The sequence below is a fragment of the Frieseomelitta varia genome, unplaced genomic scaffold, assembly GCF_011392965.1.
Source record: "Frieseomelitta varia isolate USP_RPSP 00005682 unplaced genomic scaffold, Fvar_1.2 scaffold_224, whole genome shotgun sequence".
NCBI classification, from domain to species: Eukaryota; Metazoa; Arthropoda; class Insecta; order Hymenoptera; family Apidae; genus Frieseomelitta; species Frieseomelitta varia.
This window is the reverse complement of record NW_025109951.1, coordinates 243,765-269,808: the sequence shown is the minus strand read 5'-3', so window position 1 is coordinate 269,808 and position 26,044 is coordinate 243,765. Positions and strand designations below refer to the sequence as shown.

Sequence of the window (26,044 nt, the reverse complement as noted above, 5' to 3'; positions counted from 1 at the left end):
AAGCTTCGATAACATTTCCCACTAAAGAAATTTTACGATCGACGTGGTTTATAGACTCGTGGTTAGTGTACATACTATAAATATTTAATGAAGAAGTCTACTCTCTAATGAACTCGCAAATAACAATATCATCGTATTTCTAATTACGGGATGATTAATCACTTGATTAATCATTAGCGTGATCTTTAACGATTTTTAAGTGTAAATGGTGCGTGTTATTGCATGTTTTCAATGCGAAAAAAATTACATTTAGACTTTTTTATACGATTACTTTTTTATACGAACCAAACATTTATTTGATGAGACTTGTCAATTTCACGTGAAGTTTGTAAAAAAAAAAAGATGCTCGCAAGATGAAAAATTTGCTAAATAGAACAGCTGTGTAGAATTCGTAACAAATGTAACGTCTGTCTTACAAGTAGAATTATCCTAATCATCGATTTCTCTTCAACTAATGTTCTTCTTGCGCCGCAGTCGATAGATAAGCATTAATCATAGATACCAGTATTTTCTGAATCGAAGTTGTGAATAATTTCTATTCTTGACAAAATCTCACCTATATATATCTTGATGAAGGAACAGTAATTATTGAATTCTCTGAAAGAGAAAGTGAAATTAAAAACTTGCCGAAATGCAATGACTGAAACGCGGAAATCTAGCGAGCGACATATCCTCTCCTCTTGTTGCCGAAGTATTTCGTTTCGAAGTCGTTAGAAAGCCGATCGATGTAACGCATACTGACGGATTATTCGCGCGCGTTAAGTTTCACCGGCCGTAGCTTAACGCTTTTTTCATTGATCCTGTCGTGTGCAAGAGCGACTTCTTCATTAATTCGCAACAGAAAAACCTCGACAAAAGATTAGGATTAAAGAAATATCCATTGAAAAAGATACAAAGATATAAAGTTTATACGGGGCGTTCGAGACAATCCCGGCATAATATTTGCTCGCTTTCACTTTACGCTGGAGGGGTGGCTGTGCCGTTGTTTGAATTCTTCTTCTCAAGCTTCTCTTACTCGCTGGACTTTTAATTTCAACAAACGTCACGGCTTTCAGCGTCTTATGGTGCTATCCTGTTCTGTTTTACATGTTAAAGAAGACTTTTATGATTTGTGCTCGCGAGCCTAACTAAACAGACCGCAGCGCGGCTTAAAATCGTTCAAGCGTCTTTGTACCGAGGAAACCGTCCAGTTGAAAAAGGAGGCGCTTGCAGAGTTATGCAACTCCTCACGAATTACTTTCCTCGACACACACAATTGAAACAGGTTTTTTTTCGTTGCGCGTCTAGTCGCTCCGAAGACAATGACAATGTTTCAAGACGACTCTCCGTTTCTTTCGTCGAGGAAGAAAGTGATTTATTACATTCGATGTTACGAAAGAAGAAATGATTTCGATTTCCCTATGACCTTTTTAGATATATACAAGTATACAAGAAGAATATAGCAGGTATCGAATGTTGTAAAACAAGTTTCTATAAACGCGTGTATTCTCGAATTCTGTTTACATGCACGATATCGTTGTTCGATGGTGAAAGTGAAGTACACGATCGTGATTTCACGTACAAGTAAATGAAGACTGCGCAAATAAGAAAAAAAGTTCGACTGGTCCGAGTCGTATGTATTAATATAAGACTGAAATTCGAAGTTATAGAGATGCTAGTATCGAATGCGGAAGAAAGCGAAGATGGTACATACTGAGTCTGTGAGCGGACAGGCATAATGTTTGGCGCGCTTTCTCGCGCAACTTTCGTCCACTTCGATAAGTATATGTATGTGCGTACAATCGCTTGACACGCGATGAAATACTGCTAGTCCGTGGATATTTATTTATCTGTAAATTGAGATTTTCAGCGAGGAGAAAAAAAATTGATTTTCGAAGTTTTTAACTTTAATTCATGTATAAATTAACAAAATAATTTTCCCTTTCTCTGATTTTACGTTTATTTATATTTCTTCGATGGCAGAAATGATACCAAAGAAAGTAATAAAGATTTTTCGATGATAACAATAGTAAAAGAAATATTAAGTGATTGGATTGGAACTTTATATATAAAAAATATTTTGACGCATGTAAAAAGTTGTTATTGCATGTAAAAATGTTCGGATAAACGTCAGAGATTCTTTCAATCTCATAATAAAACCACGAGCCACGATATCTAGTGATAGGATGAAATGACATAATGTGAGTTGAATCGCATCTGGCATACATAACGGTTGTTACATTTTTTACAATAGATATTACTTCTTGTGTGTGAATATCAACGACAGTTAAGAGCTGCTGAATCTTGATTCGAGGTCATTCACCTTGATAAATTCGACGTAAAGTATTTTCTAAAGTATGTGTCGACGATTTCTCATGGATCTAATTCGTTTGCATGTTCAGTAATAGTAAATAAACAACATTTCTGAACCTTTCATCGTGCATCACGAATCATTTGATCTTTTATTGTTGAATATCTATTCTACCATTGATTTTTTAATTTTACAAAATTTCAATCAATATTCTCAGTTTTCCAAATAAATATAATCTATAATTATAAAAAGCAACAATACGTGATATTACATTGCAATACAGGCGAACAAAACACTTTCTCATATTTATTGCAGAACTACACAATCGAAACTCGTTATTTTATGTTACGTCGCGTATCTCACATCGAAAATAAAATAGTTTCAATGTGAGACACGTTGCAACGATTTAAATAAGAATCCATCGCTCACAACAAACAATGTTCAACTTTCAATTTTATTTCAACTACTTCGTTTCAACTATTAAATTTCTTCCTAAATACAACGAACACGCGCGTATCTCGATTAATTATTAATTTTTCGAAAAATTTGAAAAAGAAGGGAAACATTAACAAATAGCACTAACCTGGTATAGGCGTCAAGTAGATTATGGTTGCGACGACGGAACTCAAACCGACGAATATAGCAAACCTGAAGAACATCGTTGGTGAACTGTACCTCGGTTCAAGGATCCTATGTATTCGACGACGTGCACTCGGCTCAAGTAACTGAAAGAACGACACGTTCAACAGACCGAACTGGCTAGTTTCGTAGCCGCGGATACACTACCAGCGGTAGAGGCAAGTTCATTGCCAGAGAGAGAAAGAAAGAAAGAAAGAGAGAGAGAGAGAGAGAGAGAGAGTTGTTTACCGATTAAAAAGGAAAGATCATCTTGCGGAAACACACGTTTACCACCTCGGTTGTGCGCGCTTCTGTCACTTTTTGCTTCTACACGGAAGATGCCTGTATCTGTCGTCAAGACTGTCAACAACTGTTGGATATCTGACACGCAGCTGCATATATAGACAGCGACAATTACTATCAAACGGAAATGCTGCAGTCGAGTGTCAGGAATGGAAAAGGTAGTGCGGATAAATGATACTTGTTAATGACAAGGAAATTACCAGCAATTTCTAATTTTACGTTGCACAGAAGAATTCTATTATCAAAGTTGGGAATAAAGCGCAGTTTTATTGTTATTTGTTCGATTATTTTTAGTCGATTAATCCGATTTATTTGTTATCTAACAATAAGAAAGTTATTATTTATTAGCGATCGTTCGAATGGAAGGTTTTCGAAAAATAAATTGTTAAATCGAGTTTTGCACGTTCAAATATTTTTTTATTTCTGACTATGGATTAAGTTTGAATTCGCTGTTAATTAGAGGATTAATTAATCGCTGCTGCTGTAAGTTCATTCTCGTTAGAGAAAGTGGAATTAGTAATCACGATCGTTGAACAGTCGATTCTGTTATTTTTATAATTGAGAGTTGAAATTTTCAAAGATTTCAACATTTCAACTGAGATTAATTATTATGTTATATATATAGTTTTCATAATTATAATTTTAATATATTGCATGTGACATTTCAATAAATTCCATTAATTTATTTAATATTAGCATATTTAATATTAATATTGATATTAATATTAAGCTTAAGCTCAAATGTATCACGATAATTAGAAGTCTTGTTTAATGAATAATAAGAGTACAGTAAACAATAATAAAAAATGTAATAAAAAGAAAGTCATACATTTCGATGTTTACTAATTCATAATTGTATCTCTAAACGAGAACACGTGCGATTTTGTGCTTTAGTTACTTTCTTCAGTGATGTTGATAAGTTCGAATCTATAAAAATCATATTTTCATAAATAAAATTTGAATTAAATAAAACTGTTTGATTTCATTTCGTTCAAAGATTTTTGTAATAAAATAGTGCTATAGGTTAGTTAGGTTATATTTAACAGATTGTTCGTTTAAAAGTAGTTAGCTATATATAAACAAATAAAATTTAATATGCAAGAAGTTGTGGACAGTAATTTTGACGCTTTATATCCACAAATAGAGAATGCTGTGAACAATGCAAATTTCATTACTATAGATGCTGAATTTTCGGGCATATATTCAGAAGAACATTTGAAACATAGGTTAGATTTAGAGGTTATCTCAATTTTAACTGTTCCCTTTCTCACATTAATGTTTTCTTTGTTTCAGTTTGTTTGATAGTCTTAATGATCGTTACAAGACACTGAAGAAAAATATTCAACAATTTACGATAGTGCAATTTGGCATTGCAACTTTTCACCATGTGCCTTCTGAAAATGTCTATAAAACAGAATGCTTTAATTTTTACTTGTTTCCTAAATCTATACCATTAAAAAATAGAAAAATATCATGGCAAGTGACATCGTTAAATTTTCTTTGTAAACATAATTTTGATTTTAATAAAGTAAGCTATGATAATATACTTGGAGTAAAACATATCTATTTATTCGCAATAATAAATATACTACATAGAAAAATTTATGAATTTTTTAGTTTCTAAACGATGGTATCTGTTATCTGAACGAGCCAGATGAAAAGTTATTAAAGGATTATTTAACACAAGGCGATTTAGCAAATATTTTAGAACATTTGTCGTTTGAAGAAGAAGTTGAGCTCAATGAATATAAGAACCAACTTTCTGAATGGATGGCCAGGTCAGAACAGACAACATTAAAATTGCCAGTTATTAATCCTGTTTTGCAATATATATTACATAAAGACTTAAGAAATAATTATAATATTTGGACTATATCAGACACTAAATCTGTATGTATTATTGTATTATTTTTATTCGGATACTAGTTTAGGTACATAAGATTGTTTGTTTTTCAGATGAGTTTTCTGAAAACAATACCTGATACACAGGAGTATGTGTCGAAGCAGGAAAATAATTTGGAAGAAATACTGCTAAATTCTTTTATGAGATTTTCCAAAATATTTAAACTTTTATCTTCTTCTAAGAAATTCATAGTAGGGCATAATGTACTTTTGGACTTAATGTTCATACATCAACAATTCTATAAACCATTACCAGGTATTAAATAAATTAAATTAAATAACAATAATTGATAAATCACATAATTTAATTTTATATATGTTTCAGATTCATACACAGAATTCAAAAATAATATACATACATTGTTTCCTAAGATATATGACACAAAATTTTTAAGTTTCAAATTGCGGAATTTATATAAAACTGAAGGTAAAGAACATTTGTAAAGATGATATAAATGTAAAATATTTGTAAAGATAATTTATATGTATAAACTTGAGAACATATTTTTGTTTTAAGTGAACTGGAAGCAAAATTCACTGAATATTCTGTACGAATATTTTACGACCACAGGAAGAGTTTTAAGTTTCAATTCACCAAACATTGTCCTTAATGAAGAATGTTCAAGTAATTTAACTTTATAACTTATTCAACTTTATTTCATCATTATATAAAAATCTATTTCAAATTTTATTCTAGATCAGAAAAGTTATCACAGTGCTGGCTGGGATGCTTATTTTGCGGGGTGTATATTTGTGAAAATGGCACATTTATTTTGTGTAAAAAAATTTGGAACGTATGTTTCATAATTATGTTATATTCATATTATAATTGATAATAATATCAATTAAACAGTTATAAATAATATTGTTGTCTTTAGAGGTTTAGAAGAAAGAATAGTAACACATTCTGAATTAATGAGCTCTGTAAAAAAATTTGTAAATTCTATAAATATAGCAAGAAGCAATGAAATGTATATGGTAAGAAAAATACATTTTTATAATTATAAAACATACGTTTAAAATAATATTTTAACTACAGTATAAATTTTTAGCAATTTGATGGGGAGGATCCAATATTTTCAAGACCAGAATGGCTTCACGTCAAATTAAACTCACCATCTATAGATATTAAGGAGGTATTCTCAAATATGAAATTGTATTTGAAAACTATATTAATCTGTACTTATTCTTTTTTCAGTTAATAAACAAATTCTCATCTTTTGGTACAGTAGATGTAATGCCTTTTGCTCATAGGTGTTTTTTAGTAGCTGTCACAAATCATAATAGGTTAGTATAATTTTTGCTTTGATTAGCAATACTTTTTATCATAAAACAAAAGAAATGTTTAATGATTAAGAATATAAGAAATTTTAATGTTGATCCATAATCTGACAAAACATATCTCCGTTATCCTTTAAAAATAGTAACAAACAACGAAACGCAATTAATCTGCAATTAATCTGCAAATGATAAAAGTATGCAGCTATATATTGTTAGATAATCAACTTATTTAGCTTGAAACACATTTGAACTTTGTCTTCGTTCAGCACAAATATCTTCATGATTAATCGTCGAATTGACGCAAAACAGGTTCTTAGAAACTCGTATTTTATGTTTTACATATCACGTATTACATATTCAAGTTAACAAAACAATGAGGTGAGATCAAGAGAAAAAGGTAAATATGGCGAATTCGTGCGAGATATGTGCGATTTACAACGATGATGTTACAGTATAAGTATCTTCACTGTTAGTCGTCAAGCTAACATAGGTTCCTAGAATCCCATTTTATATTTTACATATTACGGTATGCAGGTTAACAAAACAATGAGGCGAGATTAAAGGAAAGAAGCAAATATGAATTCGTGCGAGACTCTTAATGTGTAGGATATGTAGTAATCATTTCAAATATGTATTATTTCTTTCGAATTATTTTCTTTATTTTTCTGTTATACTTTACGCACCAAGCAAATATAATTAGGTATTAAGTACGCAGTTGGTATTTTAGTATGAAGCTCTTCGAAGTAAGGTGCCGGAATTATTTTGGATCTTATCCAAGGGCAATCGCGTATACTCATCATTGCACTTACAAAGTGTGATATCGATGCACGTGATTTTATATGACGTAACCGAATTTTCGTTTTGCCAAATTTTGCCCTAGTTAATTTGCTCTTGATATTTTAACCGCGTATTGTTTTGTAAGATTTTAGATGCATAGATTATATATAATCCTCTTCAGAAATGCAACAGGTAAGAGACGTTCGTTTCAAGGCTCCAATAAATACCAGCAGAAGCATAGTATTTTTTCTTTAGAAGCTACGCTTCTAAAACGTAACGAGACCAATATAGCATTACCAGGAAACGGATTAATTATAATCGTACGTCTTGTCAGTAGAGCATCAGTAGGAAAACTATAATTATCAGCGGAAAAGGTGAACGACCTAAGATCTCTTGAAGATCATGCACGTCTCGTTGGTGTTCTTATATCAAATTATAATTTGGTATACATTAAACTCTTCTGCTTGAAGAATATATTTTCAAAAAATAAATTAATTGCACGAATTCAAATTTCATTCGATTATTAAATACTTCATATTTTGCTGTACGTTTAAAATAAAAATTACATTTACTGTGTTTCATAATATCATCATGATATTCATAATATTAATCTTCGATGCAGATAGAATGTGATATGAACATGATGCGTTGACAACTAGTTAATATCATAATGTCTTATTTTATACACGTATTGAGTTGTTCTAACTGGCAGCTCTGGCTTGTGGTTTATTTCTTCGGCCGGATCGAACGAGCAATCGATCGCGTTTTCTTCATTCTTCATCAGCTTAAAATCACAAACCACCATCAGTATTGATATCATCTTAGGCAAATCAATTAGAAGCTTGTTTACATTTCATTCGTTGAGCCATCGAAATAACAGGCACTTAAATATGAGTATTATTGTCGCAAAATCGTTACATCCTACTGTTTTCTACCATAAATTTTCATTGCGCCCTAACATTTATTGTTTCAACTACTAATAACGATTAATAATATAAAATAATAATAAATTATTAATTTAGTAGAAGACCTATTAAATCTATCTCTTTGAACTGAATGGCAATTAATAGAATAAATATATTCAAAGAATAAAAAGAAAAAAATATAGAAATGTGTTGTAATATAAAGTTTACAATTTTGTTAATTTTGATCGTCAAAAGGCATATGTATGCATAAACGTATAATCATTATTGAGAATATCAACCTTCTTATATATTTGAGAAAACAAATTTGATACCAATAACTTTGATCGCGAAATGGAACCGTTCAACTCGCAAAACTTGTCGCATGCTCGCGAATCAGATCGACTGATTTCATCGAACCCGAATTAGATCGAAATGAATTATCTAGTGCTCCGCTATCAAGTGTGCATTCTCACGAGCATGATGCAGTTTCTTTCGTTAGCGTTAAGCATCCGGCACAATTCATTCGCAGCTTGCATCTCGTATTCATATATTATAAACGTCAAATTTCTCTTGTTGCTGGCATTCTTCCAGCATTCAATTACTAAACAACATTTGTTTATCGCCATGTATTAAATTATAATTTTATGATTATGCAGTTTTTTTATATTATTGGGCGAATTTCTTAGATTTGTTTCGCAACAGAGAATTAGTTTAGCGAACTATAGATCAGTTGAATTAAATTCCGCAAATTTCACAAATTTATAAACAGTATTTAAGATTCTATCCCGTAGCGTTCTTTATGTTTGAATTTTCTATTACATTCATATGTATTGTGTAAATTTATTCGTAAAATCTCTTGGAAATCTTTCAATAAGCATATCAGTAAAAGTAACGTCGAATAATGTGGCTGAATGAATAGTAAAAGGGTTATTGATTAAATAATGGGCAAATTGAATTTAGCAAGTACTTATTTGTTAATTTTATTGATGTTATTAATAAAATTGTAACTCAAGCTTGCTTTGTAACACGCGTCGATCAGGCCAGGTTGCTCAACGTGATCGATACGAAATTATTTTTACCCATGTATTATTAATGTATTATAAATCGTGGTCGCTTGAAAAATTCTGTTGCAGCGCGATAAACATATTGCAGTTTTTCAAGAACAACTCGGAGATTCAGGTGACACCGTACAGCCGTTTAAGACACGCGAAACACATCACCATTGGTTTGTGGTACGTTATTGCAAAATTTCCTATTTTTCATATACTAATACAGTCACACAAGATGTTTTCATCATTAGATAAGTATCTAAATACAATGAGCATCTAAAATTCTAATAATAATATTAATATTCTTATTCGAGATATTAATGTTATTTTAAATTAATCTCGGTTATTAGAATTTTTGCTATATTTTAGATATACGCGAAGCATTTGAAATTTTAATAAAATTTTGATTTTAAAACGACTTGGAAATAATTTTTTTATTGGAAATCGAAATTGACTAGACTGTCATTCGATCAAAAAATTATTATTATTTCAAAAATGAGCATGTCGTTAAATGATTGGTTGTCGTCCGTGACATTTTGAGAATTGCAGTAATTCTGCATGAATCGTGACACTATCACAACACCGGCGAGGCCTAAATTCGATCGTCGTGTTTCAGCTCGAACGAGACAGAGCCCGCGTTACGTCAAACAAATTAATGACTCTTCCACACAGATCTGTGTGTGACTGCAGAATCTCTAATTAGCACCAAGATTACCGTAGATGCATAAGTGAAGATAATTGTCGCGGTGCCAATAATTGTTGCGAAGCTTTCGTGTCCATCGCATCATTACCTAATGCTGAAATTATAAAATTGTCGAATTCGATTCGTCTCTCAATGTCTGTCGAAATTATTTCGAAATGAACATCATATAACGGTTTTTCCTTGATATTAATTGCATTAATATACATTAATTATATGTATTCTACACGCAGTTAAAAATTAATCAGATTGATCGAACTTTGATCGAAAATAGGATTATCAATACACTATTGATTGCTTAAAGATAGACACAATTATTACATTTTCCTCCAAAAATTCATTTTTAGATTTTTTTACATTTTCTAAGCCTTCAAGCTTTTAATTTCTTGTTAAAACGATATTGAATCATGCTCATAGTACGTTGTTCTGATTTTTTCTAGTCTTATCGAATTTGAAATTTTAATTCTCTAAATTAAAGATTAATAAATTATACAGACGTAATGTCAATATGATGTAATAAATTATAATAATCAATGATTATCTAAGAAGATTGAAAAGATAATCGTAAGGCAGTGGATTAAAGATTTCACATTTTTCAAAGATTTTTACATTGCTTTCTATAAGAAATCAAACGGGACAAAGAACTGTGTCAGGAACTATTTTTAATTAGGAATCATTTTTAATTACAGGAGTGGAGCTGTTCTATTTGGGGGTTTGTTTATGTGGTTATTAAAAAAATATTTCTAACGCGTATCTGAACTCAATAATTGTTTTTGCTGTATTTATTGTATAATTAGTGATAATAATTGAGGTACTGTAAGAATTTAAGTCACGAAATGATCAAGTATATTTGCATATACAGATATATACTCTATACAGAATACAGTAAAAATTAAATTCCACTTTTGTGCCATTTTTGATGATATACTTTTTTGTAAGTTAGTTTTTTAAATATATAATTTTGTATCAAAAAATCATGGTTTAATTCTTCAATCATTTACTATTGTTTCCTTGTCCTTAAACGTGGACGATGAACTTTTGCAAACAACGCGATGTTACAAATGATATAATTGCATGAATGTCAAGTCAAAATAAATAAATAAATAGTGTAACATATAAAAATCGTAGTTTTCTAAATAAATAGACAAAAATTAAATAAATTTCCTCTAACAAGATAATATTATTACGAGCCTACACAATAGATCGTCAACGATCGAAACAATATAAAAATAAAATGGAAATGTAAAGAATATAAAGAAAAATGAAAAAATAAAACAAGCCTCGGTTAGGTTCCCACAGATCAGTCAGCTCAGAAAGAGTACCTCCGCCTCTGTCTCTGTTCGTTTCTTACGCTCGTACGCGACCACCAGCTGCAGAATCTATTTAAATGTTAGATCGAAATCGCGAGTGGAATCTTTACTGTGAGCTGTTATTATTATTTCTCGTTCTGGTTTGTCGACGTTCCGGGCCAGAGCTCGTTTTTGTCAAGGAATCTATTCACCGTTGTGCCAAATCCCTCTGCATTCGTGAAAAATCCAATCACCCCTGTCTTTGCCTACGATCTATCGAAATTTTGCTAGTCATATTTTCTTCTTTTCTTTTCTATTTTTCTTTTAACAATCTCGTGCATTCTTGTTCCTTTCTGCACATGTAGATTATTGCTGAAGTATGTGCAATTGAATTAATGTCCCTTATTCTTATATACAGATATGTGTGTAGTCTGTCTTATGTATATGTTAGTTTTTTTTTTTTTTTTTAGGAGCTACTGTGTTAGAATCTTTTAGAAAATAAATAAAATGAAAATATTACACATATTCGGACGGCTATATTCGTATGACGAAACGAAAACAAAGAACAAGAAATAACACGTAATAGATCGTATCGTAAATATCGTTGTAATCTTGGCAAATGATCCAAGATTCATGGTTTCGATTAAGCGATGTTCAAATATGTGAGGTCTCCTTAAGAAAATAGTGACGTCGATGACATTCCAAAATCTTCGAGAGAATATTTCGATCAAAAAATTGATCTTTAATTAAATCATCCACACTAAAAATATATGATGCGAATTAGAATATATAAAATTGCACGAAATGCATGTAACATGAAGAAAGAAATGCATGAAATATTCAAAATACAGTGCTTTTTATAATATTTGATACGTAAAACATTTTCGTAGCCAATTTTCTACTTTTCCAATTGTATTCCATAAAAATATGATTTATGATAAAAATCCGCAGTCTGGTAGAGTGAATAAGACAAACTAAATGATTTTCTCAATAAGGAGATGATCGTTCTATGGAAAAGAGGCTGTGTCAATCGCATGCCCGTTGCAATTACTCAAAGAACCCACTTGTGCCACTTTGTACTTAGCTCGAAAATCCTGATGGCCAAGGAAGAGGCCAAACGTTCCCTGATATTTCAAAAGTTTTCTCTGGCCGCCACCCAAGGCTAAAACACTCGAAATAACACAGTAGCAATTCGTGTGGGCGTGCTGCCGGACGGTCAGCTTGGTCACACTGGTGTCCGGTGGCAGGTGGAACAGCTCCCGAGATCTCACTCTTCGGCTTCTTCGCATTCAGAGTCGATTCAACGACTCTGTTAATGTAAAGGTCGCGAGCGCTAGAAACGAGGTCTCTATGGAACTGGGTGAACCAAATTCGTCATTTTCTCGTTTCTACAGGCACAATTTCTATGACGAACATTCTTAGATTATTGTTCATCTTTGAAATTCTCTTCAGCAATCGGTATTAATTATCTAATCGCCGTTGCGTTGCTGCTTTTTTTTTTCGAAACAAACAAAAGCCTGTCCCAATTCCCTTCATCTCTCGGTTCATGCATTTTGTGGACAGTGATGAAAAAGAGAAAGAATGGATGAGAGAAGACTAATCTTGAGCATTCAACTAGTTTTACTAATTAGGTTTACTAACAAGACTATAGCTCCTTCATACGAGTCCCTTAGTTGATAAGTGAATTAAATATTTATTTATGAAAGTTAGACTTCCCTTTTTTAATCATGAAAATTGGACTTCGTGTAATACTTTATAACAAGTTAAAAAACAGCTGTAGCTTTATTGTAAGGAAGTAAAGTGAGAAGAGTAGTAATTATATACTAATATACTAATGGTAAAGTAACGATAAATAATCAAATGCCATTATTTACTCACTATATAAAAATTCACTCTTACTTTTTATTAATATAAAATAAAATATACGCAAGTTAAATAGATAAATGAAACAAGTATTCTCAGTACTTACCATTTTTATAATTCTCAATTTTATTTTACAACAATTCATTTTTCCTAATTTTCTACTTACGCGTCTCGTCAGCGGAGGGGCTCGTGTGTCTCCGGATACTTTTTAAACTTCTACTAAAAATTTCGCTACTAACAGAATAACTCAGCCTTCGTGAAATCAATATGGATTTCATATTTTCCTTAGGGCGAAAAATAATCAATCGTTAAATTTATTAATTCTATGTTTCACAATCACTAAATCTTCCGAGCTTAACGAACCCCAATGATCATCAATTCCCGAAAATCCACGTAAATTCGTATATCTTGGCTCTCTTACGAAATCCACTAAATCGCAAGCTACGCAATCCTCGAGATGAAATAAATATTTTGCGGAAGGATGAAGGAAGATTGAAAAAGAAAATTTCGACGATTGGTAGCGAGGGCCTACTCTGCAGCTTGTGCACTAGGTGGAGAACGGTGTATCACGTGCTTGCCCAAAAATACGTCGAGAGGTGACTCGATTCGATCGCCTTCATCTATCGGTCTGGCCAGGACGAGAGGCGATTCGCTCGGACCGTTGAACGTACTCTGCCAGCAAATAGAAGAGACGATTGAAAATACCCACACGTGTCGGCGTTCTGGTCTCACGGTTTCGTAACGTCCATCGCGCAGCTAAGAATTGTAATGTTTCACGAGAGGTGTGGGCCTGGCTTGCGCTTTTGCTTTGGCATGGACCGAGCACCTGTCGCGCCTCGCCGACAGTGAAAATGTTTTCAACGAAGGGGAACGCGCGCCTGCGCCGATGAGGAGTATCGCGATTACCGTGGGTGCGCCGAGATTAATTGCTCGCATCAATTACCGACTGAAATCGGGCTATATTGCAAATTTGACGCAAGAAGGATTTTAGTGATCAAAAAATCAGTTACATTTAAAAGTTAAAATATTATTAAGTTGAACATTATCGAGGGATGGGAAGAGATCAATCACACTTTTTGAGTCTTTTTTTTTTTTTTAATTTTTTTAGTGTCAACTTGATGCTTAATTTCGTACATTTGAAAGAGATTTTTTTTAGCAATTGAACAAAAATTTGTTTGATAAATAATTTATTTCAGAAGAAATTACGCAAAGTTACTGTTCCAAGGACGCGCTATTTTATGCATTTTGCGTGCCATTAGATAAAAGCTACAACGAAGAATGTAATTGGACCAATAACGATGAAAAATTGCCGATAATTTAAATTTTGTAATACAAGACCGTATAACGATTCGTTTGACCTCATTTTAACACATAAAGTCTCTATTTTAACAGTCTTGAATTCTTTTTTTTTTTCAAAGATGATTATACATTATGTAGCGGATGGAGAAATAAGGATATTTTTATTCTCGAAAACTATAAAAATTCAAAAATTCGTGTCTGTAAAAGTATGAAAAGATTTTTTTCACGACTAGATTTATCACCACTTTAACGATTAAAGTCTTGCCTTTAATGAGATCCCTTGGAATTTATTGTATGATTTCATCATTCATTTTTCACCATTTCATTAAACTTTAAATATTAAGGTCAAACGAAAAAAATCATACAGTAAGTTTTAAAGAGTCAAAGTAAAGAAGAGATTTCGATTTTTGATTTTGATGGTTGCTGTAGTCATGAAAAAAATTTTTTAATGTTTTTACAGATATTTCAATTTTTATAATTTTCGGAAAAAAATATGCTCACTTTTCTCGAGCCCGCTACATGCTGTAAAATCATCTTTGAAACTCGAACTCAGGATTATCAAAGTAAGGAGTTTACGTTCTAAAATGAAACTAAATAAATTGTTGTAAGATTTATTTTTATGCAATTACGTCGCTTTAAATTATTTTATAACATATTAAATTATATATAACATGATAAATATCTTATAACATAACAATTTTTCATCGACGTTGATTCAATTATGATCTTCACTGTACGTCTGTAATAATACATTTTACTGTCATATATTTCAGTTTAAATTTTGAAAGAAGTATTGAAAACGATGTACAATACTTTATCTATTTTTCTATTTTTTTTTTTCGTGAAACTTCAACTGATTGACTTGACAAATTATAATTTATGATTTTATGATTTCATAATATTAAAGAATATTTCTTCTATAATTTCATATTTCTTTTTAATTCTCCATAGACAATTCGTAGATCGTTTACATTTCAAGTAAAATTTCATTCGTAAGTTTCTTCGAAGCGAATTGTTTATTTTCTTCTTTAAACTTTTTAGAGATTGGATTTAAAAGCAAATTGTGCGACACGATTAATACTGTATTAAGTCTTGACTTAAAATTTTATCAACTTTTGAATGTTACACTCATCAACGATTATCTTTTGAATATAAAATAACAAAACGGAGAGAGAATTCAAAGTGCAGCATCTAGAAATTTCACAGGCAGATAAGTGTACTTCTTTGAGTATAACAGACGTTAATGGGTAACACGATCTGAGTTGTATACAATATTTGTACAGAATGCTAATATGCTAATTTTACTTGAAAAGAGGCTTCTTGCATCCAATGTTACAATCGTAAACGATTTTACAACAATCACAACAGCTTAATTAATAGTAATAATGTATTTTGTAATAAAACTTTGTTAAGCCTGATAATGAAATGTTTATTATTTAAGACATTGACATTGTTCGTTCTTTGGAAATGGGAAAGCAACTGCAGGAAATGGGGTATTTTTCTTTTCTGTAAGGAAAATTGGCAAAAAATTCTCTGTTTTTGTGTAATGAAAATTAGAATTTTTATGCAGAAATGTTGATTCCTAGCGTTAGCAATTTAATTGTTTAAAACTGATTTAGAAATCTTATTTTTTAACTATCGAGTTATAAGTTCAATCTTTTGAGCGTTCAAATCCATATTAGAATATCGTAATAAATAATAATCTGAGGATAATGCTTAAAATAATTAATTTATTAGAGATTAAATAAATATATATTTAAGATGAATGCTTTTTATATGATCCTTATTCGGATTTTTAGATTTTTGATATATAATTGACATATTCTTTGATGTATAATTTTAGCGAGGATTATTCAAAAGGTTAATTAATACTAGAACTAATATAAAAATTATATCAGAGAAATGGAGCGCAAGGAATAGTGAAAACTTTATAATATAATAAAGAACAGAAAACTTTTATTAATATAATAATATTTTATAATATAATATAATATAATAAATTTACAATTATAATAAATTAATTAAAATTAAATAACTATAATTTTATACTATAATGAATTTTACAAACTTTTAATAAATTTTTATTAATATAATAATATTTTATAATATAATAAAGAACACAAAATACACTTTTCGTGTATTTTACAAAAATTATTCAAATCCCTGAAAACGCAGCATTCTAAATCAGTTGAAAAATCACTCTAAAAAATCATAAATTTTGATAGTTTTAGTGTTGGAAAAAAGAAAATAAAATTAATGGATAAATATTGGTTTCTAATTTTAGCAATTTGATTGTTCAACGTTTGTTAAACTTTCTATATCAACTTTGTTTTTATTTATTAGGCTAAACATTAAGTTAAAAAAAAAAAAAAAAAAACAGCGGATGATGGACAAACGACTGGTGGAAATGATTGAAGATAAAAATTTATATTACATTTGAAGTATCGTACGTAGATAAAGAAAATGAACGATGCGATAGGATTGAAGAGATTATAGGTTGAAGTGGAGGAAGTGGAAAACTCGTCTTTCTCTGGCGGAGGGGTACTAAAGATCCCAGCAGCTTCTTGTTCGAAAGCTCTATTTAGGACTATTTTGGTCCATAAGCTGAATAGCGGAAATAGTCTAGCCTAGCCCCTGGCCTAGAGCGTAGGCTTAACCGGCTATAATAGCACCTCTTTCAAGGATATACATACTGTGACGTCATGACAAATATCAGACGTCATTGCCTACTTAGATGACGCGTCTGTTTAGATTATGAAATTTTACGTGAGAATAAATTAGATGGAGTGACTGTTTTTCTCCTGAAATATAAGTGAAATTTATTTACCCAGTGTATTATACGATTTCTTTAGAGACATAAGTCAAACGTCATTGGCTATTCAGATAATGTGTTTCTGCATGAAATTTTATTAATTAAATGTCAAATAATATAAATGTAAAATAATACTATTTAAATTTTATTAATTAATTAAATTAGAAATATTGTTTTCCTTCTGAAATATAAGTGAAATTTATTTGTTCAGTGTATTTACGTTTTATCGTTATTTAATTATTTTATTTATTAGTGTTTGACTGTTTGACGTGAATTATTTACATGTACCTTTATTTTTCAATGTAATGTTTTTAAATTAAGTTTCATGTTCCATTTTCATTAAGTGATACGAAATTTAATATGCTTGAACTTCATTGATTACATGTGGAAGTATAATAATGAATATAATACAATGTATACAAACGGTATGTAAATACTTTTTATAGCCATTGTATGTTATGTGTGCGTGTGTGTATGAATGAAGATGAGTATTAAACACTTTATAGAACACTTACCTGTCTTAGAAGTTAAACGTTACGTCTCCTCTGATCATTGGAAGCACACAAAAATAATCCAACGTTTTACAGAAGTATGGAATTATAAATACTCCTTGTTTAAATAGACTTTCCTTCATTGGGTCTGTCAATGAAGATTCTTGCTCTTTACGCATTTTAAGCAAAATCTATTTCTGTCTTCTATATCTAATTTTCAGACTTTAGGCAAATCTATTTCTTTATTCATCCTCGGCTTGTTTCTTTAACTATATTTTCAGTTTTTTAATCATCTTTGCAAATTAATATAATTTAAATATTTAATATACCTATTCCTATCGGTTAAATAGCCGGCTATGAAATAAAGATCCTTTCTACAAAAGGAACGCAGCTAATTGTCAATTTAATATAGGGAATAATGCACAAAATAACTTTTAAACGATAAGAAACAAAATTATATATTTTCATTTTTTGGAACAAACGAAATGACAATGAGTACAGAATTTTGAATCAAATTTTTTAACCAGGTATATTTAGTGTCAATAATAATAACAACAGCAACATCATCCACAACAATAATAATAATATTTAAAACACAAAATTAATTTCACTAAAATCATCTTAATGATTGGATGTAATAAAAACAAATTTTTATTATTTCAGAATACTATAATCCTGTAAGAATTTCACCTAAACATCCTGGCTCTATCAATCCTTCGAGAAGTGAAATCATCCATCGTCCTGAATACTATTGTCCATCTCCTACTATCATCTTCAATTACAAAATGAACGATAAAACGAAGGTGAGTATAACACTAAAAATATTAAGACAGGGCTTGTGTAAATGTTTGCGTTGCTCTTTTTTTTTCAAGTCAAGATAACAATCGTTCCATTTCATGACGCTCATTAGAAGCTGCGTCAACCTGGCCGATCCACGCAGATACTTACAATGAATGTTTTATGTCGCATTTGTGGTACCGCAAACTATTTATACACACTTTCATAATGTCCTATAAATAGCTTCAGTCTTTTAATAAAAATAGACGAGACAAGTTACAAAATCTTTTGAGTGCTCGTTAAAATTATCTACATAAAGTCTGGGAGTTTAACACCGAATGAAAAGTACATGACAAAATTGATAATGCATTTGTCTTTAAATTTATGTCTTGTAATATGTTTATTCAATATGTTGTAATATATTATTGAATCTCTGTTGTTTTAGTTACGTTAAACATTTCAGATTATTTGTACAATGTTCTATGGACGCATCTCAGATTATTTGTACGATGCTCAAAGGATTGATTAAAATTAGAAATAAGTCTCAATGGCATAAATATTTTTTAATATCGAAGAAATTGAAATAGTCTTGGTTAAGAATATTTGATTAAAAGCGTAGCTTTACAGTGGATGTGATTCCTAAAAAATTGTTTATATTAATAACACGATCATTAGTCTAAGTCTCGTAAAATTTGCGAGTAAACATAAACAGTGGACTGATATATCATTGGGCAAATTATATCGAATTTAAGTGCACATGCACTTAACACACTATGGCCTTCTTGCGAACAAATTTTGTCCAAGATTTTCAGTCCGTCGTCGCACGAAGCGTCGACCTGCAAAAATTTGCGTTGAAACATTGAACGCATTTTTAAAACAATTTTCGCTCAATGTAACTAATTAAATAAATTAAAAAAGGGAGAATGAATTCACTCTTTCTTAGTTTTCACAGTTTTTTTCATCTTCAGAAGAATTTTCAAAATTTCCAAGCTCTTTGGAACATTGAAACTTGCAAATTTTCAAAAATACTCGGACATTTCAAACCTTTGAAACTTTCGGAATTTCCATTTCAAGTTCTCAAGCTTCCAGACTCTCGATTCTTCTCGAAGTTGAAATTAATCGACGAGAAGCCGAGACAGCGATCGAAAGCGATCGATAACGTTTACGGTGGATAGTGAGAGTGTCACGGCAGCTGATCGCATACGCTCGACAATCCGCGTGCACCCTTGACGCCGACATCATCCCGTCCACGGTCTTACCAAGTCCGACCTCGGTCTATCCTTGCGACTATTTTCGCGCGTAACACGTTTCGACATGATAGATGAGAATTTTCTGCGTTTCCTCTGCGACGCGTTTGCTCGAAACCTGCCAAAGATTCCCGTTCGAACCAGTGGCAGGGAACGTGGAACGAATAATTTAGGACTGCGGACAATACCTGTCGTTTTTGCTACCGTTTCGTCCTCTGATTTCGCCTCGTGCGGTCCCCTCGGCCTGTACTCGTGCTATGAACGCTTGCCAATCCTGATTTTTGCGCGAATCTTTACTTTTTGATTTTATAACGAATTTTCTTACTGTATTCTATTCCATATGTAGCTATTTACACGACATGAAACAATCGGTATTATTCTTTTAACTTATTTTTGATGTATAATATAAATATAATGTATAAATAATAAATATAATATGTATAATATAAATATAATGTATAAATAATAAATATAATATGTATAATATAAATATAATGTATAAATAATAAATATAATATGTATAATATAAATATAATGTATAAATAATAAATATAATATGTATAATATAAATATAATGTATAAATAATAAATATAATATGTATAATATAAATATAATGTATAAATAATAAATATAATATCTATAATATAAATATAACATCCAATAAATATTATGACACAATAAATAGTTGTTTTTGGTATGAAAGAGATTTTGTTAACGAAAATTGTCCAGTATGTACATAATAATTGTTGGGGAGGTGTGGAAGATTTCAAGGACTTCACTTTCTAGAATGCAATCGTATATTTTTTGATTCATTGATATCGATACAGCATTCTACGTGTCGAGAAATTATTAGCTTAGAAGATATTTTAACTTCAACTTCGAGTGAAACTTATTGCATGAAAGACAAGGATATTGTTTTTCATATTCGATGAATTTTGCGTGAAATTGAAATTAAAATATTTCCTAAATTAATTATTTTTTAACATGTATTGTCTATACATTTGACATATATATATATAGATTAATACTTTTTAATAGAAAACATCGAGCTGCATCAATTAATGGATTAAAACATACATAATTATATTTCAAAGAATGGACTTTGAAATCTCCGAACCGCCATTAGCTATAAAAGAGTTATTACTATTATTAACAACTTTTATTAATAAAGTTTATATAAGAAAAAATATATATTTGTTCAAGATAGATTAGGTATAAATTTATCACTGAAAATACGATACACAGTTTCCATTTGACAAGAAATGGTCATTAAGCAAAAATTTATTGAAATGGCGATAATTAAAACTTCAAAAATAGCTTGTTTTCATAGTTGAACCAAGGTCAACTTGTGTTTTTTAAATAGAATCAAATTTTTTTCTCTCATTATATTACAGGATACATTTAGACAAATTCAAGAAGCATATAATTTCATATTTTTTAATTAATGCAATAGTTTATGGAAATTTAATATTCATTATTTATTAATAATTAGTTTTAAGTAACGCCTTATGTTTGAATACTCTGTTCAAGATGCAACGGAAAATTAAATACTTCAACTTTTGTAAATACTATTTTGTAAATACTAAAAACAGCACTTTGATAATCTCTGACGCATTGTTGCTATTAAAACACTGTTAAAGATTAACCCATTAGTACTATTATAAATACTCAAATTTTTTGAAATTTCACAAAATTGTAAAATCTAGCCAGAAGGCAAAATGTTAAGTGAATCCTTGGAATTTCTTTTCGTTGTTGCATTATTAAAAAGTGAAATTTTATGGAAATTTTGTGTAAATTGATCGGAAAGAATAGCAAATAAAATGCTGCTTAACAAACAGAGCAATAAAAAGGTAAAATGATAGACAAACGAATAAGATTAACGGCGGATAAAGATTCTCCAAATATTGCAGTGTTTGATTGCAGACACATTTTTTATCCGGTGTATTATAAAAATAGAGCTATCCTAATCGATGCTTACCTCGAACCGTAAACACGTCTAATGAAAGGCAGGCCGTGACCCTTTTCCTTTCTTTTCTTTTTCCATTTTTATTTATTTTTTTCTTATATTTTCTCCCCTCAATCTTTACATTCTATTTCTGATTAAACATCGAAGAATTGTCTTCTCGTTTTCTAATTTCATGGATAATTAATAGAAGGATCGTTCGTTGAATTTTAAAGGGGGATGATTATGGGTATGATTTATAAAAAATTGTTTCAATCGTATTGTTGAAAATGTGACGATTCACTACGTGCCTCTGGAATAACGAGTTCGAATACCTACGTAATATTTTTCTGTAAACGTAATCTCTGACACCTCGCCAACCGAGGTTACGACGTACGCTTCGTCCCTTTCTCTGTTTTTGTTTTCTCCGTTCTCTACGCGTCGGTCATATGGAATTCGTCACACTGTCACTCTGTTTCGTTTCTTTTCCTTGCTGCGTGACAAAGGGCAATAAAAAGAAGATCGTGCGATGTTACTAAAATAAGAATTCCAGGAAATTTTAGAAAGATCGTTTGATAAAACATAAATATTGTTTTATACGTGTAACACGAAGCTGTTGCATCTGTGTGTTTTTCACATGTAACACACAAAGTGCGGTCGCTATTAACCATATAAATAGTTGACGTGACCTTGAATAAAATAAATAACAGTCTTTAGAATCAGACGTCGAAATATCATTTTTCAAATTCTTCTCTAATATTGTTTACAATTTTTTCTTTAATATTGTTACCTACCGCGATCGATTATATGGTTTCTCTTAGCAGCTTTTTATTAACATCGTCTCGATACTCCTTTTCTTATTTTACTGTCATGTTTATTTTTATTTTCTTCCTCGTCGCTTCTTCAAGCCCCCCCTTTTTGTCTCTACATTATTTTCGATGTTCCTTAGAAGAAGCACCTCCAGGTAACCAGTGTTTTTTTCCAAACTGTCGAAAAAATGATCGATGTCCCCGACAACTCCGACGTTTTTTTTTTTTTTTTTTTTCCCCTCAAACTGATCTTGCGTGGGAAATCGGTTGTCCTTCGAACTATGCAACTTGAGGGTAAAAAAGGGGAAAAAGGAAACTCGTGTCGCAGAACGGGGTTGCGTATATAAATTTCACGGCGTTATTTATATTCGAATTTCCTTGAGAGCGGAGCTTATTTTCTTTCCCCCGTTGCGATCCATCAACATCTTGTCTTGCCTTTACAGGGTCGAAGCGACTTCTACGACCCTTCCACGGCCAACGTCGCGCGGATTCGTAACCAGACGTCTGATGCAAACGTCCCGCGACCACTTTCACGATGTCGTCAGTCGCTATCGACGCATAAACAATCGCGTGCCATTTATTTATAACCGTTGCACGTGTCGTCGTCGATCGTATCGAAGCAAACGTAACAACAGTGTAGGTTTCCTGGCAACGATTTAGTACGAAGGATGGCCCGTTGCTGGCGAAAATCGTAAAATTAAGTTTCTGGCATCGGTCCCTTTCGACGAGATCATTCGAAAAATTCATTCCACGAATGCCCTCCACCAGTTCTTGAGCCGCGAGGTTTCAATCAACGCGGAGAACACTTTGCATTTAATTAAATTCCGTGATTTTAAACGCAAACGATCGCCGAATTTCAGCTTTATTTCAGTTTAGATTTACGTGTATACGTTGGAAATTGAATCGGAAATAATGTTCACATTTATGCAATCTTTGAAATAAGTGATAGGTAGGACTTTTGGACATAATAATTGATCGATCTCGGCGATATTTTAGTTGGTTTTGTTGTGTTATATTTGCATATTACGTCAAGCATGTGTATTTATAAAAATTGAGATTCATCAAGCTAAAATTAATTTTCTTTTATTATAGAATGGTCCAGTTCTACCTCTGACAGAGTTTGTAAAGAAAGAAAGGGAAATAATCGTTTTCACTGAGCAGTTAATAACTAAATAATAAATATTATTCGAAAACTGTGACTGTGTATCAAACCAAACGCAATACTTCACTGCCAAATCTATTTTACTTACCCTAGATACACCAATGATCTATTGATCATTATCATTCTCTGAGATTCCTTGATCTTCAAATTTGTAACATATACAGAATGATATCTATAGGCAACGTTGAATTATGCTGAAGCAATAGATTTTAAAAGAATTCAAACTCAAAATATTATTATTGTTTATTAGTTTATCTTCGTGACAACAAATAAAATTAAATATTAATCAATCCTTGATAATACGAAATAAATAAGAAACCGTTGTTATTGTTCCAATGATTAGAATTATTAAACTAAATGTATTTATTTAAAAAAAATTATTTTTCAAATAATAAAAGTAGTCGACAAATAACGAAAATCAGAATTAACTACAAATTTTTCTCTCTTAGTTTCAATCTTCATTCGGTTTGGCCGAATTGTGAAAAAAGTAGGGGATGACATTTTTTTGCACCGAGGCAATTTTTAACGAAACACATATCAGATATTCTGTTTTCTTGAAAATGGAGCTGAAAGTAAACAAATTTCACTCTATATTCTTTACTAATTTTTCTCGAAGAATAATCTCCTGTTAATTATTCTTGTCCGTCACATCTAAAATTAGGTAAATTTAAATGTGCTTGGTAAACCGTCAGAAATCTTCGATTTCCTCGAAAGCAAAGACTGACATCAATATCATTCTTACATTTATCATAAAGAATCACGTCTTTTACTACTTAGCCTGCACGCCAAGAAACACCATACGCAATAAGAAAAGAACAACGTGATCATAGATACCTGGAGAATTCGAAGAGTAGAGAAAAAGGGCAAAAGTAACGCGTCAGAAGTGAATATTTGACTCGTGTTGGATCGGCGAGACGCGATCCAATGATCGGTATGTCATTAGGAAACTGTGGTGACAGCCGCTATTATGCACTCGGTGTGTGGTTGTGCGTAGCCGCGGATGCCAACTATCGGCACTCCGCGACTATACGTACAGATGTCCGACTATATTTGGGACGTTGAGCTACGGTTACTTCACTGGCCCAGTTGGCCGTTGATCGGACCCCGTACGTATTTTTAGTTTAGCACCTCTAACGCGGCGGGATGTCCTCTCTACATAGCAAAATCGCTCTTCTTCTGACTGCGGCGTTGCACGCGGGCAGGTGGGATAATGAACGCGTTTCTAGCATCACCGCCCTGTTTATTATTAGAATGCCAATGTTACTCGTACACAAGATTTTACATAAGCGGCACCGATCGTTCCATCGTTGTTAACCCCGAGTGTAAATCAACGAACGGAGAATAGGAAGGAAAGAGGCAGAGGAGAAGGAGGACAGAGAACCGCGGCCGATTCGCGCTTTGATTCATTATCGGGCTATCGTGTGGCCGCTTGACAGACACGACGACGACGACGACGATGACGACGACGAGTCCGCGTCTCTCAGACTTCCGACCGAAAAGAATGCGATGCCGCGACGCAACCATACGAGCCAAAGACCCGTTGTTGTTCTCCTCGATCGCGTGCATGTGTACCATCTTCATTTACTCCATTCACTTTGAACCTGGGCAAATACGTCAAAACGAGTATGGGCCTATAATAGAAACACTCCGAAACACATATTTACGGCAGTTGGAAGCGGGTAGAGAAAATTTGGAGGTAACAAATTTGGAGGAAAAGGGCGAGCAGATGGTAAAATTATTACGCATGAGGGGAACGCGATTCATTTAAAATCAAAATTTAATGTGCAATTTACATTAAATATAATATAAATTTTAATATATATTATTAATTATTAATTATTTATTAAAGTAATAAAATTTTATTTAATTTATATGTAATTAATATGTATTTCATATTTATAATAAGTAGTATTATATATAAGTATATATATAAGTATATTATAAATAATTAATATATATTACATATTTATAATAAGTAGTATTTATTTTTTATTTAGTAATAGTAGTAGTAGTAGTTATTTTTATTATATTTCTAAATAAAAATACTACTTAGTATGAATATATATTAACTATATTTATATTAATAGGGATGTGTCTAGAGGAAGAATTTAGTACATGGAAAAATGGGGAAAGCTTCTAAATGGCTGAAAAATTTGGAGAATGCACTTGGAGAGATTGGACAGGGCCAGATACTGGAAATGACTAGAACGAGGGAGGGCCCACAGTCTTCAACTGGCATTAAAAATAAAAGTAGAATATTCTGGCGAGATGGTGCAGAATAGAGAGTTGCGGCTACAACAACAAGTACAAAATCTGGAAAGACAGTTTTGGGCAAGAAGGTTACTGGAACAATCATTCCATCAAGGATAAAGATAAAGAGCAATGGGCTAGAATAAGATGTAGGAATGTAGGAAACTTAAGGTTCAAGGATACGGGGGAAAAATTATGCCCACTTTATGCCAAATTATTTACCTACAATCCTCTTGAATTCAAACATGTTTGGAAGTGTCCAAACACGAGAAGTGCT

The 26,044-nt window shown here is 31.6% G+C and overlaps 2 protein-coding genes across 10 annotated transcripts in view; one reads left to right on the top strand and one right to left on the bottom strand.

Annotated features, from left to right (window-relative positions):
- The window catches only part of LOC122527529 (laccase-4-like), a 31,779-nt gene extending 28,501 nt beyond the window's left edge, over nt 1-3,278 (bottom strand). Inside the window, exons 1-3 of one of the 5 annotated variants that reach the window (XM_043651787.1) lie at nt 3,158-3,272; nt 2,874-3,015; nt 1,694-1,829 (exon numbers count right to left, since the gene is read on the bottom strand). Coding sequence is in view for 3 of the 5 variants with exons in the window: in XM_043651792.1 (XP_043507727.1) it covers nt 2,874-2,949 (76 nt within the window). In the remaining 2 variants the exon portion in view is untranslated. Of the gene's footprint in view, nt 1-1,693; nt 1,830-2,873; nt 3,061-3,157 lie in introns of those variants that run through there. The other 4 variants (XM_043651792.1, XM_043651791.1, XM_043651788.1 and 1 more) reach the window with 4 other exon arrangements.
- A 734-nt stretch (nt 3,279-4,012) lies between these two features.
- Nucleotides 4,013-25,622, top strand: LOC122527531 (pre-piRNA 3'-exonuclease trimmer-like). 5 transcript variants are annotated; one of them, XR_006306359.1, is made up of 13 exons: nt 4,017-4,437; nt 4,505-4,739; nt 4,829-5,101; nt 5,168-5,369; nt 5,439-5,540; nt 5,631-5,738; nt 5,811-5,907; nt 5,992-6,091; nt 6,166-6,249; nt 6,312-6,400; nt 9,210-9,308; nt 18,243-18,382; nt 25,605-25,622. XR_006306359.1 is itself a non-coding variant. In XM_043651794.1 (12 exons), the coding sequence occupies exons 1-12, from the start codon at nt 4,307-4,309 to the stop codon at nt 10,570-10,572; spliced, it is 1,578 nt and encodes a 525-aa protein (XP_043507729.1). In that variant the 5' UTR covers nt 4,017-4,306; the 3' UTR covers nt 10,573-10,740. The 5 variants fall into 5 exon arrangements, 4 of the variants coding, with proteins under 4 accessions (XP_043507731.1, XP_043507732.1, XP_043507729.1 ...); XM_043651794.1 differs by lacking the exons at nt 18,243-18,382; nt 25,605-25,622 and adding an exon at nt 10,515-10,740; XM_043651795.1 differs by lacking the exons at nt 18,243-18,382; nt 25,605-25,622 and adding an exon at nt 9,742-10,500.
- The last annotated feature ends 422 nt before the right edge of the window (nt 25,623-26,044 follow it).